This window comes from Amphibalanus amphitrite, unplaced genomic scaffold, assembly GCF_019059575.1.
Source record: "Amphibalanus amphitrite isolate SeventyFive unplaced genomic scaffold, NRLGWU_Aamphi_draft 000815F_arrow, whole genome shotgun sequence".
In the NCBI taxonomy this organism is placed as follows: Eukaryota; Metazoa; Arthropoda; class Thecostraca; order Balanomorpha; family Balanidae; genus Amphibalanus; species Amphibalanus amphitrite.
This window is the reverse complement of record NW_024882309.1, coordinates 6830-22685: the sequence shown is the minus strand read 5'-3', so window position 1 is coordinate 22685 and position 15856 is coordinate 6830. Positions and strand designations below refer to the sequence as shown.

Below are 15856 nucleotides of genomic sequence, written 5' to 3'. Positions count from 1 at the left end.
TGTCCAGTCCGGATCGAGAGTTGCTGCGTGGAGGAGAAGGATTTGAACTTGATCTGAACATCCTGAGGATGTAAACGACGGACGGGTGTTGCGTTCACACCCGTTTCCCCGTGCCTTTTAACACTGGTTGCGGCGGGCGGCCGGCTCCCCTCCTTAGTGAAGATATCCGCGCCGCTAGATGGCAGCCCGCTCCGCGGGTACACCGATAACAATGGGAAGCGGGGAGAGTTGCCGATCCGTTAGGTGATCCGTGATAGTGCGAAACTCGGCAGCTAGGCGTGAATTTGGTAGCACATTTGATGGTAGATGAGCGTGAAGGAATTTTTAACTTGTTGAAGGATTTAGTGCCGTTCTACAAAACATACCCCTTTATGATAATTTTGCATGAATTTTGGATTGCTTTTTGGAATAGCATATTGCAAATGAAAGATATGCCCCTTTTCCTATAGCTAACATATGAGATATGTTCCGAAAAAAACTGACAGGCCGGCAAAATCAAAGCCATACCTGATACCGGGTACACGCCTGCTACGGCTCATACGGCTGTGTGAATACGATGAGCTATAGCACAGGGCATTGCTGGTAGCTCACAGGCTATCAATAGCCATAGCGGTAGCTCATTCATTACAGAGGGCCAGGCCAGGTATCATCTTATTGCTGAGGACTCGATTTAGACTGCCGAGGTGTACCACTATACCAGCCCCTAAAGAGAAAATGAAGGGCAGCATCGACGCCGGTAGCTCGCGTCACGCAGAGTACTGAGTAAAGCAGCACTGTGCAAAGTAGCACCTATGAAAGGCCACGTGGCCAAGGCCGCGACACTTCGGGCGTCCGTTTCACGGAGAGCTCCGTACCAAGTACCGGCGGGCGACGACCTATCACAGCCACATAGACAATATTGGGAGAAATGACATAACGGATTACATAATGACATTATTTCGCCGAATCTCCGCTGCAGCTCACTGCAAAACCAGAAAAGCATAACACAGGCAGAGCGCTGCAAGAAACCATCTCAATGCAAGCAGGTTTATTCCCACAGCACTGCGAAAAGATTTGAACAAAAAGCGATCCTCACACACGTTTTACAATGCACAGCTTTGTAATGGCGAATGCTGTTGTGATATTGAATCACCAAAAATATTACACGAGCGGCAATGTATCAAAATATTCCATGTAGAAAGAGTATGCGTAACAATAACAAAGTTCTGGAATGGAATCAAAAACAATATTTCTCTTCACATGGAGATTCTCCTTTCACAATGATACAATTCGGCAAATAATCACCCGAAAAAAGACTACGCTCGATTAGCACAAAGTCACAAACTGGACTGAATGAATCTTCCATAGGTACCAATGCTTATAAGCGCGCAACTAGGCAATACCACCCAAATTTTTACGAAAGCTCTGTAAAATAGCAACCCGTCCAATAAGGCTGTACCAACACAGCCAAATGCCGCTAGCACTGAGTCATCTATCCCGTCTACATCGGCAGCCGCAGTCCCGCCGACCGAGTCCGCCGGATATGAGCCAGAGGTCAGGTATCAGGGACGGCGGACAGCTGGGGTCACTGAGAGGTCAGCCGAGGTCACTGAGCGCTCAGCTGCGGCCAGGGACCGTTCAGGTTGGGCCCAGCTCCACTACTCAGCTGGGCAGCATCACGTTGGAAGTGACCGTCTCCTGCGGAATGGACAACGGACGGTCAGTGGGCAGTCTTCATAAAGACCGCAATCGCCGCACACTTTCAGCTCAGCTACGGATGGTCACTGGTCACCGGTCATACTCATAATTACATCGATACAATTATATCGAGGTTATTATGACTAGCTACCGTAACATCGAAATGGTGCAACAGAGCATCAAAGCCAACAGCCGAACACAAGATAACATCGACTCAATGACGAATGACGATATATGTAAACACGCTCCAAGTTTCCGTTCCCCACACCCACCTGATTTTTCTGCAGCGTCTCCGCCCAGTCCCTGGCGGCCACGCGGGTCACGGCCTCCTTGAAGAGACGCACCACGCTGGACACGTTGGCCCTGAAGGTGGCCATCACGTCTCCGACCCCGACCCCGGCCTCGCCCTCCCTCCAGCAGTCGTAGTCGGTACACATGGCCACGGCAGCGTAACAGAGACCCGCCTCCTTGGCCAAGGTTACCTGTATGACAGGACGGAGGTGTTAACTGTTAGGGTACCGTAATACAGGCCGGCCTCCTTGGCCAGGGTCACCTGTGGGACAGGGCATGGGTACCGTAACACAGACCCGCCTCCTTGGCCAGGGTCACCTGTGGGACAGGGCATGGGTACCGTAACACAGGCCCGCCTCCTTGGCCAGGGTTACCTGTGGGACGGCGGGGATGTCAGGGTACCGTAACACAGACCCGCCTCCTTGGCCAGGGTCACCTGTGGGAGGGCAGGGATATCAGGTAGCCGTAGCATAGACCGGCCTCCTTGGCTAATCTTACCTGTAGGACAGCAGGGCGGAGATGTTAGGGACACGTGCGCAGGTCGTATTAACGTCCGACCGCAAAACACAGCCAATTAAAGCCATGGATACATGCATGGAGGTTCACTAGAGAATTTGGGTTTAGAGAGATTTAACCAGCAGGGAAGTCACACTTGTTTTTTTTTTTAGAAATCTGGTTCGATATTATTGAAAGACGCAGTGCTCGAATAGGCGAAAAAAAAAACGGAGTAAATGTTATATGATGTTCCCGACTTGGTGAATGTTGGATTGGGCACCTCACCTCCGGCACGGTGGTCATGTTGATGACGTCACAGCCCCAGCTGCGGAACATGTGGCTCTCGGCGCGGGTGGAGAAGCGGGAGCCCTCGATAGTGACTATGGTGCCTGCCGGAACGGGACGGGACGAGAGTGAGAGGGTGTCAGTGGTCAACACGGAGGGAGGAACGGCAGTGCAGGGAGCAGAAACGAACAAACAGACGCTAATCAGAAAATGACGCAATACATTCTTCATTCGCTGAAAATAGCACAAATAAAAACATTTACTTTCAGTACACTGGTAACTAAAAAGCGAAGGCGAGGAATTACACCAGGTTCTCTGCCAAACGCATCAGTGTATATGGCTGGTGCCTGGTAGAAGAAAACAGTGCAGTTCATGAGTCACCCGGTAAATTGGTGTCATATTTATAACCGATGGAGATTCACATCTAGATAAAATATCCCACGGCCAAGACCACGAGAGCCGGCGCGGTCGGCTCACCCTTATCGTGCATGGTGATGCCGAGCTCCTTGGCGGCCTCTCGCAGCACGCCGCCGGTCTCTCCACAGAACGGGTCGGCCATCGGCAGGTGGCAGATGCCGACAAACTCGTCACACGAGCCGTCAAAGAACGTCAGCGGACGCTTGGTCGTCCTGGCAGGGGCACCGGGTCGTTTGGTCACCGATTAGAAGGTAGGCACTAAAACAGCGGGCGATGAGTGTAGCTGGGAATACGCTGATGAATCTGATCTATCGATGTAGGTGTTTCTCCTCTCGAATTCAGCCTGTCTGTCTGACTGACCTATCAATAAACTGATCGAGCAGCACCAGCTGGCCGGGACGGTACTCCTCTCGCAGCGAGCCGCACGCGGTGGAGACCAGCACGTGCGTGCAGCCGTGCCGGCGCAGGGCGTACACGTTGGCACGGTAGTTGACGGCGCTCGGCAGGATCGTGTGGCGCCGGCCGTGTCTGGGGGGCGCAGTGGACCGTCACAGGAGAGCGAGAGCTGAGTAATATGCATGAAAAGTAGTTGATCGGCAAATCATGCTACCTCTTCAACCACAAATAGACAAAACACCAACCACAAAAAAGTACTGTGAATGCTGTGCAATACCACCTGGCAGTGAGTGGCACCCATACATTGTTGTGACAACTGCCTTATGCACAATGTTGCCATCATCAACAAATGCCTATTGGATAGGTATCCATTTATGTGTGCCAGCACCCACCTGGCCAGGACGGCCACAGGTACACCACACAGCATGCCTGTCAGCAGAGGACTGGAAGGCTTCCCGAATGGCGTGTCATACTCCACGTCCTTGGCGTCCTCCACTCCTAGCGCGCTAGGGTCAGAGAACCCAGAGCCGCCGATAATGCCGATCTGCCAACAGTCAGAAACAAATAGTGATAGGCCAAAGAAACGGAATTTTGCCCATATTGAATAATCTTACACACTACAGCATATACCTGGGGTACCATCCACATCACCCATTGCAAAATGCTTTGTTGCTTACCACACAGGGGAGAACTCACCATTATATTTGCTTGAGCTCCATCCCCTGCCATTTCGAGTTAGATGTAGTGCCCAAGATCTGAAAGACAAAAAGCTTATGGTTTACACAGCCTAGTGCTTATGCATCAGGCCTTATCATACAAGTAGCACTAAGACATTGTATAGAATGTGATATAAAATAAAAATGAACATGACATATCTAGTAGTAATGATACAGCAACACCACAACATCTAAAATTGACAAAATTAGAATAACCATTCACAAATCACAAATTGAAATACAAATGTTAGAAACACCTGATATGCTGATACGGTTTATATAGCCTTGGCTGATACCGACAAGCAAGTTTTCCTTAGTAGTTGGCGTGAAATTGGTGTGATCCCCAGGCGTGTGAACCAAATGTCGTAAAGAAACTCAATATACCCTGGTAAAAAAGCACCTGTAACACGTGTAAACAGAAAGCAAAGGGTGTAAAATAGGGTGCTTACCTGGTATTCTTACCTGGTGGGGTTTCCTCCACCTCGCAGCTCAGGTCAGGCAAGGGATGAGGTAGAAGGAAACCCGTGTACAAAGGGACACGCCAGTTTTCAAGATGAACAAGACGGTAAATACAACTACACAACTCCAAAACTGGAAATGTGTGTCCTCAGTGTGTAATACAGGAATAATGCATCAATACGGAGTGTTTACATTTATATCACAATAGCATTATCAGTTCTAGTAGGTGTAACTAAACATAATCATATAGCAGATCGCCTAACGCTCTGGCCAGCAGCCGTTTGAATGTGGATACATCTACTGAAGTCACGACATCATCTGGCAGGCTGTTCCACACAGTGACTCTACGTTGCGAGAAAGAGCGCTGACGCAGGTCAGATAGAGTGCGCGACACATGAATCTTTAAACTATGTCCACGCGTTCCCCGATGTAGAGGCTGAACGAACATATTCCCGGGGGCAATTGAACTCTTCCCATGGAAAATTTTCCAGTATTCAATGAGATCAGCACGAAGAAGGCGCCCTTGCACTGAGAATAGGTCCAGTTCCTTCAGCCTCTCCAAGTAGGTCAGATTCTCAAGGCCTTCTATCTGCTTTGTCCATCTGCGCTGAACGCCTTCAAGCCTACGCATGTCGTCAATGAAGCCTGTACACCACACACAGGAAGCGTACTCCAGTATAGGTCTTATGTGCGTCTTAAGCAAAAACAGCATAAAGTCTCGAGAACGACATACCGTAGATTTAGCAAAATTATAAGACAATCCAGAAGCCTTATGAGCCACAGAAGCAATATGATCATGGAACTTTAACGAGACATCAACTAATACACCTAAATCGCGTTGTGAACGGCACACAGGAAGTGGAGTTCCATCCATAGTATACATAGGAACAGTCTGATTTTTAGATTTGCGGGAAAAACGTAACACAACGCACTTTTCCTTGTTCATCCTCAAGCCCCAAGACACAGAGGTCTTGTGCAGCACATCAATGTCATTCTGTAACACTCCATCAGTGTGGGGATTCGACATCGAGTTAGCAGTAACAGTAACTGAAGCGTACAATTTTAAATCGTCGGCGAATATTTTGTAACAACAGGACAGTTTAGAACCTATAAAGTTAATATAAATTAAGAACAACAAAGGTCCCAACACGGAGCCTTGTGGAACACCGCTGTAGACATTTCTGGTGCTACTGTTAAGTCCATTAACACACACTTGCATCAGACGGTCAGAGAGAAAAGAAGAGATCCATGATAAAAGTTGACCTTTAATGCCTATGAGTTCTAGTTTTGTAAGCAAAACTTGGTGGCATACTACATCGAAAGCCTTTGAATAATCAAAAAGCACAAGATCCACTGTTTGCCCTGCATCTACTTTGGCTGAGATATCCTCATATACAAGAATAAGCTGCTCCATCGTGGATCTACCCTGTCTAAACCCGAACTGGTGAACAGACAGAAGTTCGTTGGCTTCTAAATACGAGTAGATGTGCTTCACAATAAGGCGCTCCAACGTTTTACAACACACAGCAGTGAGACTCACTGGCCTATAATTGAGAGGGTCATAGCGACTACCTTTCTTAAACAGCGGAACAACAGTGGATCTCTTCCAGGCGCTTGGAACTAAACCTTCCGAGAGCGATCGGGTGAAAATCACATAAATCGGGTAACTTAGGGTATCTGAGCAGTTTTTCAAGATCAGTGGGTGGAGGAAGTCGGGACCCATCGCGGAGTTCGGGTTTAAGGCGCGTAGATATGTGCGGACCTCCTCAACAGTAATTCGCAATGTTTCAATTTCACCGTCATAGCACTGGTGAGGCTCCTGCGAAACAGGGACTTCTTTGACAAACACTGAAGCAAATGAAGAGACCAGAAATTCGCTCATAACTTTTGGGTCCGAAGAAATATGTCCATCCGCTTGCCGAAGTGGACCAACCGACATTGTTCCTACTTTCTTTGATCTTATGTAGGAGTGCAATGACTTAGGCGATTCCCGAAATCTTTCAATCATAGAATATTCATACGACGCCTGAGATGAAACATTAAAATTTCTCACTCGCTTATTAACACCAGCAAACTGACTGTACGCATCACGAGCCGCAGAGGACGTCCGACCAACCACCGACCGAACCTTTTTATATTTCAACCAAGCTTCATGTCTTTCTTTAAGCAATCCTCTAGACGGTTTTGTTGGCCACGGAGGTTCACAGCGATTGTTCTTGTTTTGCAATGGCACATTCTCAACTACATGAGCAGTGACTATATCCCTAAATTTATCAAATGAGTCAGATGCATTCAAATACCTTAACTCGTGATCCCAATCGACTACCCGTAGCTCTTCATTCAATCTTGTGTAATTTCCTTTATGCCAGGCGAACTTCTCAGGACCTGAGAACACTTCTGTTTTACTTTCACTGAACACATAGTCAAAAACTATGGGACAATGATCACAGGCTGGCATGGGAGCTTCGACAACTAAATTACCCATTCTATCATGCTCAGTAGTCAGTACAAGATCTAGAATATTTCCAGACCTGGGGAAAGTGGGCTCTGAGACCCATTGCATTAGGCCAGCAGACTCAAATACATCCAAAAATGCTCTCTCCATTGGAGGAACGGAACCCACTGGTCGACTCCCAACTTCGCACCACTGAATATTAGGGAGATTTAGATCCCCAAGTATCACAATTTCCCTATTCTTTATCTGGAGTTTTAGGTCTTCTAAGAGCATTTCGTTTTCAGCTACACTATTTGATGGTGGCCTATAAACACACAGGAAATACACATTGTATTTGGTCAATTTAAACAGAAGGGCATTTTCCATTGAGGTAGAAATTATATCTACTAACAAATTCTCATGTACATAAATGCAAACACCATGTTTCTCAACCGTACCAACGACATCCTTCCGGAAAAGTTGAAAATGGGGTATATTTATGAAAGAGCTACTGATAGTTGAGGTTAGATGAGATTCAGTGACACAGACAACTTTCAAATCATGCTGGTTTATAAAATTGATGAGCGAACCCAGTTTATTACAAACACCATTTAAATTAACAGTGCAACATCTAACTGCCGTGTGTCGTGAGCTGGCAGACTGGCTTCCTAGTTTACCGGGGTGGTCTGGGACACTGTCCCTGCACTATCCTGTGCTGAAGTTGCCTGAATGGCTTCAATGACGTTAGCCCTGGTGCTCTCAGCTACAAGTGTCTGAGGGTCACTCGCTGGGGCTGCCTGGACGTGTTGATTTTGATTTTGATTTTCCCTTCTAGCTTTGAGCTCCTGCCTTTGACTGTAAGTCAAGTCTCTGCGAATATAGACATGATCAAACTGTGATCCCTTCAGTGACTTTGCCTTTTCAAGTACGATAGTTCTCTGGTCTAAGTCAAGGATTTTTGCCCTGCACAAATCAGGATGGTCCTTTATCTTGACAATGTCAGTCAGAGTCACCCTTGATCCCATTACCTGTGAAGTTAGCTCACCAAACTCTGCAGCTATACCACTGAACTCTATTACCGGGGTTACATGAGCGATCCGTTCCAAATACGCACTACGCTAATGCGCATCAGCTCCCCACAAACGGATCTACGGCACCGGTTACATCAGTCCCACGCACAAGGGGGAAAAGCTCAAAAAATTGAGCGCTCAAAAAATTGAGCGGGCCCCATTATGAAGGAATAGGCGAAACAATGGTATTTTACAATGCCTTTAGCGTCACACTACGGCAAATATCGTATCCAAATAAGGTATCAATGGCAAGAGAGAGCAACAAGGTTTCTTCTCGAACACTCGCCGTGATAATTTATATCGGTGTTTTTGGAAAGAAAATGCCCTAAAGACGCTCAAATTTTTGAGCGCCACTTGTCGTTCGGGACTGCGATACTCAATAAATTGAGCGCCACGACAGACGACAGTCAGCTGGCGCTCAAAAAATTGAGTGCCGGCCAGCATCTACACTCAATTTTTTGAGCGTTCTCCGTGACAGGTGAAGCCGGTACTGGCTGCCATTTTTGATGTTATGTTCGTTGAAATACGTTAAACTGAGTTGAAACAGAAATGCAGGAAGTTGAATGCTACGTGGTACCTAAACTTTTCACAAACCCATGGCATCATGTCACATTTTCCGCTAGTAGTTTTATCGGTCTTTCGGATTCGGCACACCTCAAATAATTATATAAGGCTTGAATAATCCGTATGAATACTGTAATTGATATTCTCTGACTGTACTGGGAGAAGGGAATACGTGAATACAGAGATATGCACCCACCCTTGAATATTGGAGAATTATAGCAGGAAAAACTGTATTGCCACGGTTACAACTTACAAGGCCATCGGCCGCAAACAAACAAAAATACTATACAATGTGGGTTAGATTCACAAACATCATCAAGTGTGGAACACAGAGACGAGCAAAACAACATCACATTATTGCATGCCAGCCCGACCACATTGGAACCGGGCCCGGGTGACCTGCGACCGGAACCTGCGTCTTGCCAGCATACATCACAAAAGCAGGAGGCAGTGTCGTACTGCTTTGATCCAAAATATGCCATATAACAAATGATATAAACGACCTAAGCTCGGACTAAGCTTATCATTATCAAATCCTTAACATGTAAAAGACGAATGGAAACATCGAGTCTCAGACCAGCAGTAGCAACGATCACAGTAGCAACATCACAAAGAACACGCGGCATTATCAGACAGCCGTTTTGTTATCGGGCTACAGGCGGCGACGGCGTGGTTGCAGACCAGCTGCGAGGTAGCGGCGTGCGGGCAAAAGGCGCGGGCACACCTCCATGTGGCCGTGCGGACAGTGCGCGGTCGGCGTCGCATAGTGGGCGGCATCGGGCTGTCCCGGGCCGATGAAGCCGCACAGGTTGTCGGCGCATGTGGGCGCGCGCGGTCACCACGGCCAGCTGCTCACCGCCAGCACAGACTGCGCAGCGTCGCCGCTCCGCCGGCCAGAACACGCAGACAACCCTTCTTGCAGTCGCACACGTCGCCAAACTCATTCACCTGCTCCACCATGTTGTTGATGTCACCGAGTCGTTCGAGTTGTGGCTCGTGCCGTCGAGCATGACCTGCCCGATCGGACACGGGTCAGCGGCTTCTGCTCCAGCGAAGTCTTCATCTTAGTGACGTCTTGCTGATCTCCACAAAGGCTGAGCAGATGACCTTACCCACAGAGACGGCCGACGTCCTCGCCAGCGACCGCTTGGTTGTGCAGACCTGCCAGAAAAAGAAAAGCTGTTTGGTGATCTCAAACGATTTTTTTCTTTATGCAGTGGAACGGAAAATACCGTCATACAACAGGAACTAAAAAAAGATGCAGCCTAGGTCGTCTAAGAAATGGGTGCAACATTAATAAAATCTTCATTGAATGAATTCTGCAAATGCTTTTGATAAAATGTGTGGTGCAATGTCCCAAAATTTGTAGATGTGGGTGGGAAATGACATCCAAATGAAAATCATTTTCCACTCTCACCTCCAGTTTTCAAGCCCAATTTTCCACTCCCAATTCCACCAAGAAGGAGCAATTGCGTGAATGGTTGTTTTGCATCTGTCACAATTGTAGATAGATTAATGTTTTTGATCATTTTCCCACTCTTTTTGGGCCTTACCTGACCGACAATTTTTCACTCTCACCCTTTTTTTGGTCAGCAATTTTCCCCTCTGACACCCAAGCAAAAATATGATTTTGGGACACTGGTGTGGTGATAATAAGGAGACCACTTTACTATAAAATTGCTCAGGATTCCCTATCTGGACCTGTCAAAAAATCCTGACTGCACACCAACAATGAGCATTAAATCCAAAACCTCTACCAGGTACCTAGGGATAATTAAATTCTGATTCAGGAAAATATTTCACATCATACAAATAAAAACCTTTACTATATTGAAACTGAAAATGTGATGCTGATCCAGTGACCTAAGGGTCTCAAAGTATAATAATGAATTAATCGATTATAAATTTGGTGGTGACTGCCGACTGGCGTCTGGTGGCCTAGACCTTGAGGCTTGAAAGTGGCCTTCCTTTTCCGTTGACTCCGATCCTCCAGATGGAAATGATATAAAGGATCATTTTTATCTTATTTCATATGAGCGAGCCAGTCAGCAAAGTAGCTATCCTGTTTCAGCATTCACCCACACAATAGTTGACTGTCAGTCTGTCATGCTGTCAGTGTTGTGAAGTAATGAAGGAGTTGAGTTTTGTTGATTATAAATTGTGATGTTATGTAAAGGACTGGAAAATGAATGTGAAAACTATGGAAACATATTGGCAGAGTATTGTCACTTACTATCAGGACATATGGATAGAGAATACATTCAAATTAATAAGAAATGCCAAATATCAAGGTACTCAATCACTGATAGCAGTGGACTATCATATGTTTTAATGTCAATTATATGAAAGTCAAGACTGAAACTACCTTTTACCTCATCATAACTAATGAAAAAATTGTGTGAAGAAAACATTCACAGCCTCTTTGAAGCACTTAGACCACTAAAAAACAAAAATTTTCACGTAAATATGTTGTGTCTCCTTCCTTCAAAACATCATATCGGATGGCGCCACTTTCGTCGACAGTTACTTATCTGCACGCAAATCGAGGAAAACGTGAATTGATTGACGTTTACGTGTTTCCAAATTTAAAATCACAGCATATTCAAACCTTTCAGTGTACCTTTTAACATCTAAGTACAACTAAAACGATAAAAACTTACCCTCAACACAAGGACGACAACAACCACACGACCGGAGACGTCGCGACGAAATAAACAAACGGCGCCGCCAAATGAAAAATATTCTCCGATATGGGTAATGTGAAATTGAATCGCAATCATTTTGGGTAGTATGAAAAATGCTCTTTCCAACAGAACCCTTGTAAAAAACGGGAATGGACAAAAAATAACTTTTATTTCGACATAAATATTGGCCTGTTTTTAAGTCATCCTGGTATGCCGTAAGATTTCGACCTATAAATTGGTGTTCCCCCAATCATTGAAGCTTGAGCAGTGAAAAATATGAAAGCCTAATCTGTTTTGCATCATTAGTGATTCTCCTAGGGTGTTGCCATTTCTCCCTAGGTGTTGCGAGTTGCTTTTGCAAAACGTGTTCCTGAAACGGCTCAATTTTTTGAGCCCTCAGCATTACGCCTATGGGAGCCTCTGACGTCACACGCTCAATATTTTGAGCGCTCAATAATTTGAGCTTTTCCCCCTTGTGCGTGGGACTGACATGAGACTAATTCGTTTTATCTACGTCAAACGGATCTTGTTTGGCTCACCCGGGCTGACTCCTCGACGGCCGGTAATTCGCATCACAAACGGAATAGGATTAGCGTACAGTCATGGCGCAGTTGCGGCATTTACCGGGACGACTGAGCTAAATTTTAAATACTTATATCATTTGATAGGCTCAAAAACATTTAAAATTAACATGAAATCAAAAGATGAAAACAAAGTTTTCTTGTTTTAAGTCAGTGGGCACTGATTCGCCATGCAGCGACAGCAGGGTGGTCAGAAAAAATTATCTATCAAAATATTTCATTCATTTTATTTCACATGCAAAGACTAAACCAAAATACCAACATTTTTTTTGCTATTTTCTACGAAGCAGCCAGTAAAAAAAAAATGCTTAGTATTTTGCATTTTGACGCTTCCAGTCAGCAAAGAATAGTTCTTGTGAAATACGGCCCGAATCGTGTGCCTCGGACGTTTCGGTTACATAAGCGATCCGTTCCAAATACGCACTACGATAATTCGCATAAGCTCCCCAAGAACGCATTCAGTGCACCGACTACACGAGCAAATTCGTATCAGTGACGTCAAACGGATTTAGTTTGGCTCTCGGCCCGATGGGCCTTGGTAACAACTGGATTTCCATTACGTCATGGGTGATGATGTCACACCACGGGTGACGTTTCACTGCTGCTGCTGCTGTCCACGGAGGGCAGCGTTTGTGAGTGGAAAACAGTAGCAACATTGTAAATGAAGGCAGTATTGGCGCTTATGCTACATATGAAATTTATAACAACATATTGATATTAGTGAATGTTTATTTTTGTTATTTTTAATAAACCCTCCATTTCAGGGTCTGCATGCAAAATTTCTGTTATTTTAGAGTCAAGCTATTGTACTAAGGGATTTATTTTGGCAATTTAGTCATTTGTTAGGTTATAAGGCTGCAGAAACTTTTAGTTGAGGTTGGTATCCACTATCCAGTTGCAGCTATAATTGTGTCATATTTTGTATCATTTTCTGAACATATAAACACCTACCTATATGAATTCAAATATTGTGATTGTAGAAAAGCAGTTACCCTCACATTGCAGCGGGGATTAGAACAATTAACCACACTTGTTACCTATACAAAAAGCCTGTTTGCCATCAATCCATCAATTTTGGGAATTCAAATTGGGTATTGGTAAGGTAGATGTAGCACAAGCTGCCCGATGCACGAGAATGCGTCTTACTAACCAAACCTTACCTAACCTGACCTACAACCTACAGCCTTAAACCTAAAATTTACAACCTACGACCTAGTACAAGTCCTAAGGTATGGCATATCACAACAGCTTGTGCTACGTCTGCTACCATGACCCAACTTTGTGCCAATTCATACCAACTTGGAATGACAGTCACTGCAGATGTGTGCTGACCATGCAGGTCTTTGTTACAATTGCAATTCTATTGTGTTACAGGTTTGGTGTTCTACAGCTGCGACCCGCCATGGCTGGGCCACCGCGGCGGCATCACCTTCAGGGTGGACCTGCCCGTGGCCACCCGCCGGTCGGACCCGCCTGCAGTCCGCAGGGAAGCTGCCCTGCGAGCCATTGCAGAGCTCCCGCATCCGGACGTCACTATCTGGTCGGACGGCTCGGCTCGCGGCGGACTGAACAGGGCGGCGCATGCGCTGATCCAGTTCCACCACCTCAACAGAGAAGAGACCGTGCGCGCTCCTGCAGGGGCGGTCTGCTCCAGCCTAAGTGCAGAACTGACCGCCATGCGCGAGGCGTTCGCGGCTGTGGCCGGCCTGGAGGACGGGGAGTTGGCATCGACCAAGTCGGTCCGCCTCCTCACCGACTCAAGGTCTGGGCTCCAACTACTCGGCCGCGGCCCAGCTAACCAGACCATGGCCCTGGCCGCCGAGGTGTGGAGGCTGCTGAGTGCTGAGCACCCTCGCCGAGAACGGCACCGAGACGGTGCTCCAGTGGGTGCCAGGCCATGCCGGGCTGGACGGCAACGAAACCGCCGACCGCCTGGCTGGCGAGGCCACGGCGGGCGACCAAGACAGCGCACCGATCGACCTGTCGAGTGCGCGGGCCGCCGTCACGCGCCATGTCCGGGAGCTGTCGCGACAGAGGGCAACCGCTGCCCACCCGCACCCGGACCCCACGCCTGGCCACAACTCCCTGGCGCTGGGGTCGGTGACGCTGTCCCAGCTGAGGACCGGCACATCACCGCTGACCCGTGACACGCTCCACAAGATTGGCCCGGAAGCCGACGACGAATGCCCCGCGTGCGGGGAGCCCGACAGCGCGGCGCACCTACTGACCGATTGTCCGGCCTATGAGGCGGCCCGCCGCCGCCGCTGGGGTGTCGACCCTCGCCTGGTCGACGTCCTCGGCGGCCCGGCGACGAAGGTCGTTACCTTCATCGAGGATGTTGGGCGGACCGAGCCGCCGCTCGACCCGCCTGCGCCGCCGCCCCCTGAGCGGGTTGGCGGTGGGATGCAGAAGAAGAAGAAGAAGCAACTGCCAGCGCGCCACGGCGGCGAAGCCGAGTTCCGCCGCTGGACCGCCCGCGCAATGGCCAGCACAGACAAGAGACAACTGAATCACAACACCTACAATTACGTTATTGTTATGGTATTGACATTGTTACAATTAACCCTGCTCTTTCGAGCGTGGATGCACGCTGAAATTGTCGCATAATTCCATGCAGCTTCCACCCTTCTGCAATACAAAGTTTGAATACAAAGTAGTCTTGCAATAGGTTTAGAACTTATGTGCAGATTGTCGATGTTGGTTGACTTGATGATTGGAATCGTGTTTATCTGTTTCATCTGTTTTGACTTAAATATATGGCCATGGACTATGGCCTACCTTGGGAAGTGTCTCTGATTTCAACAAAACATTTTTCATCAGGATACGCTGCAGGGTACATAGCGTACATAGTACATACGTAGTGAAAATTTTGAGCATGTATGGGTGCGCATGTGGAGATGTAGACTGCGAATGATACGACGGTTTTTGAACCAATTAAATCTGATTGACAACATAATGTAGGACTAAAAACTGACTGTCAGAAGAATATTCACAGAATATTCACTTCACCCGGTACAACGAAAAGGGAAAGTCAGGGAACAGAGGCAGGGTACATCTCGAAGATCAATCAAATTGCAGGTGCCGATTGGTTATGGATCATCGCAGCTCAAGGTACAGCCTTGTGCTGCTTTATTGTTAACTGAAATTGCTTCCACCTTGTATTGAAAGAAGTCATTATGGAAGATATTAAAAAGGTTCTTGAAAAATTAAATACTTTGAATTTATATTTCTGCAGAATTATACACCCGTATCATTCTTTACATGTCAATATTTGTATATTATCTAGCAAATAAGAAAATAGTGGCCTCAAGTTTCTAGAAAATATCTGATTTGGCTCTCTGGGCCACTGCAGATCCCTAAAAAGTTAGGAGCCTTCTTCATTATTTAATGTATAAAACCAAATAAATTATCACTGCTCAAAAGTGGAAGGAATGACAAATGAAAAAAAGTTTTCCTACAGCGTTGCAATCCAGATTTCAAGATAGTGATGGGCGCACTAGAAGGCAAGTAGAAGTACTCCACAAGGTGAAAGTAAGGAACAAGAATATCCTTATACTGTTTCAGAATTCGGTAGCAAACATTTTTTATGTGTTTTAAATACCCGAACGAATCGATTCCAGAATCAGTCTTGATGATATTATATGGTTTTTGTATGGTAATGGTGGTACTTGAATGACCAAAGTCAGTACATGTCCATCACCTTTCGATATTTCCGTGGTGCTCGCTCCCATTTCATAGCTGCTCACGATGTTTTCTGCTGACGTCATACAGTGCTGCTCCACTAGCG

General features: G+C 46.7%; 1 protein-coding gene across 9 annotated transcripts; it reads right to left on the bottom strand.

Annotated features, from left to right (window-relative positions):
• Window positions 1-1012: 1012 nt before the first annotated feature.
• Window positions 1013-12278, bottom strand: LOC122366548 (S-methyl-5'-thioadenosine phosphorylase-like). 9 transcript variants are annotated; one of them, XM_043338928.1, is made up of 8 exons: window positions 12028-12278; window positions 4258-4316; window positions 3954-4105; window positions 3526-3693; window positions 3226-3377; window positions 2749-2852; window positions 1950-2159; window positions 1013-1677 (listed from the first exon to the last, which is right to left on the bottom strand). In XM_043338928.1, the coding sequence occupies exons 2-8, from the start codon at window positions 4288-4290 to the stop codon at window positions 1642-1644; spliced, it is 855 nt and encodes a 284-aa protein (XP_043194863.1). In that variant the 5' UTR covers window positions 4291-4316; window positions 12028-12278; the 3' UTR covers window positions 1013-1641. The 9 variants fall into 9 exon arrangements, with proteins under 9 accessions (XP_043194863.1, XP_043194862.1, XP_043194864.1 ...); XM_043338927.1 differs by lacking the exon at window positions 12028-12278 and adding an exon at window positions 8199-8330; XM_043338929.1 differs by lacking the exon at window positions 12028-12278 and adding an exon at window positions 8216-8322.
• Window positions 12279-15856: the final 3578 nt, after the last annotated feature.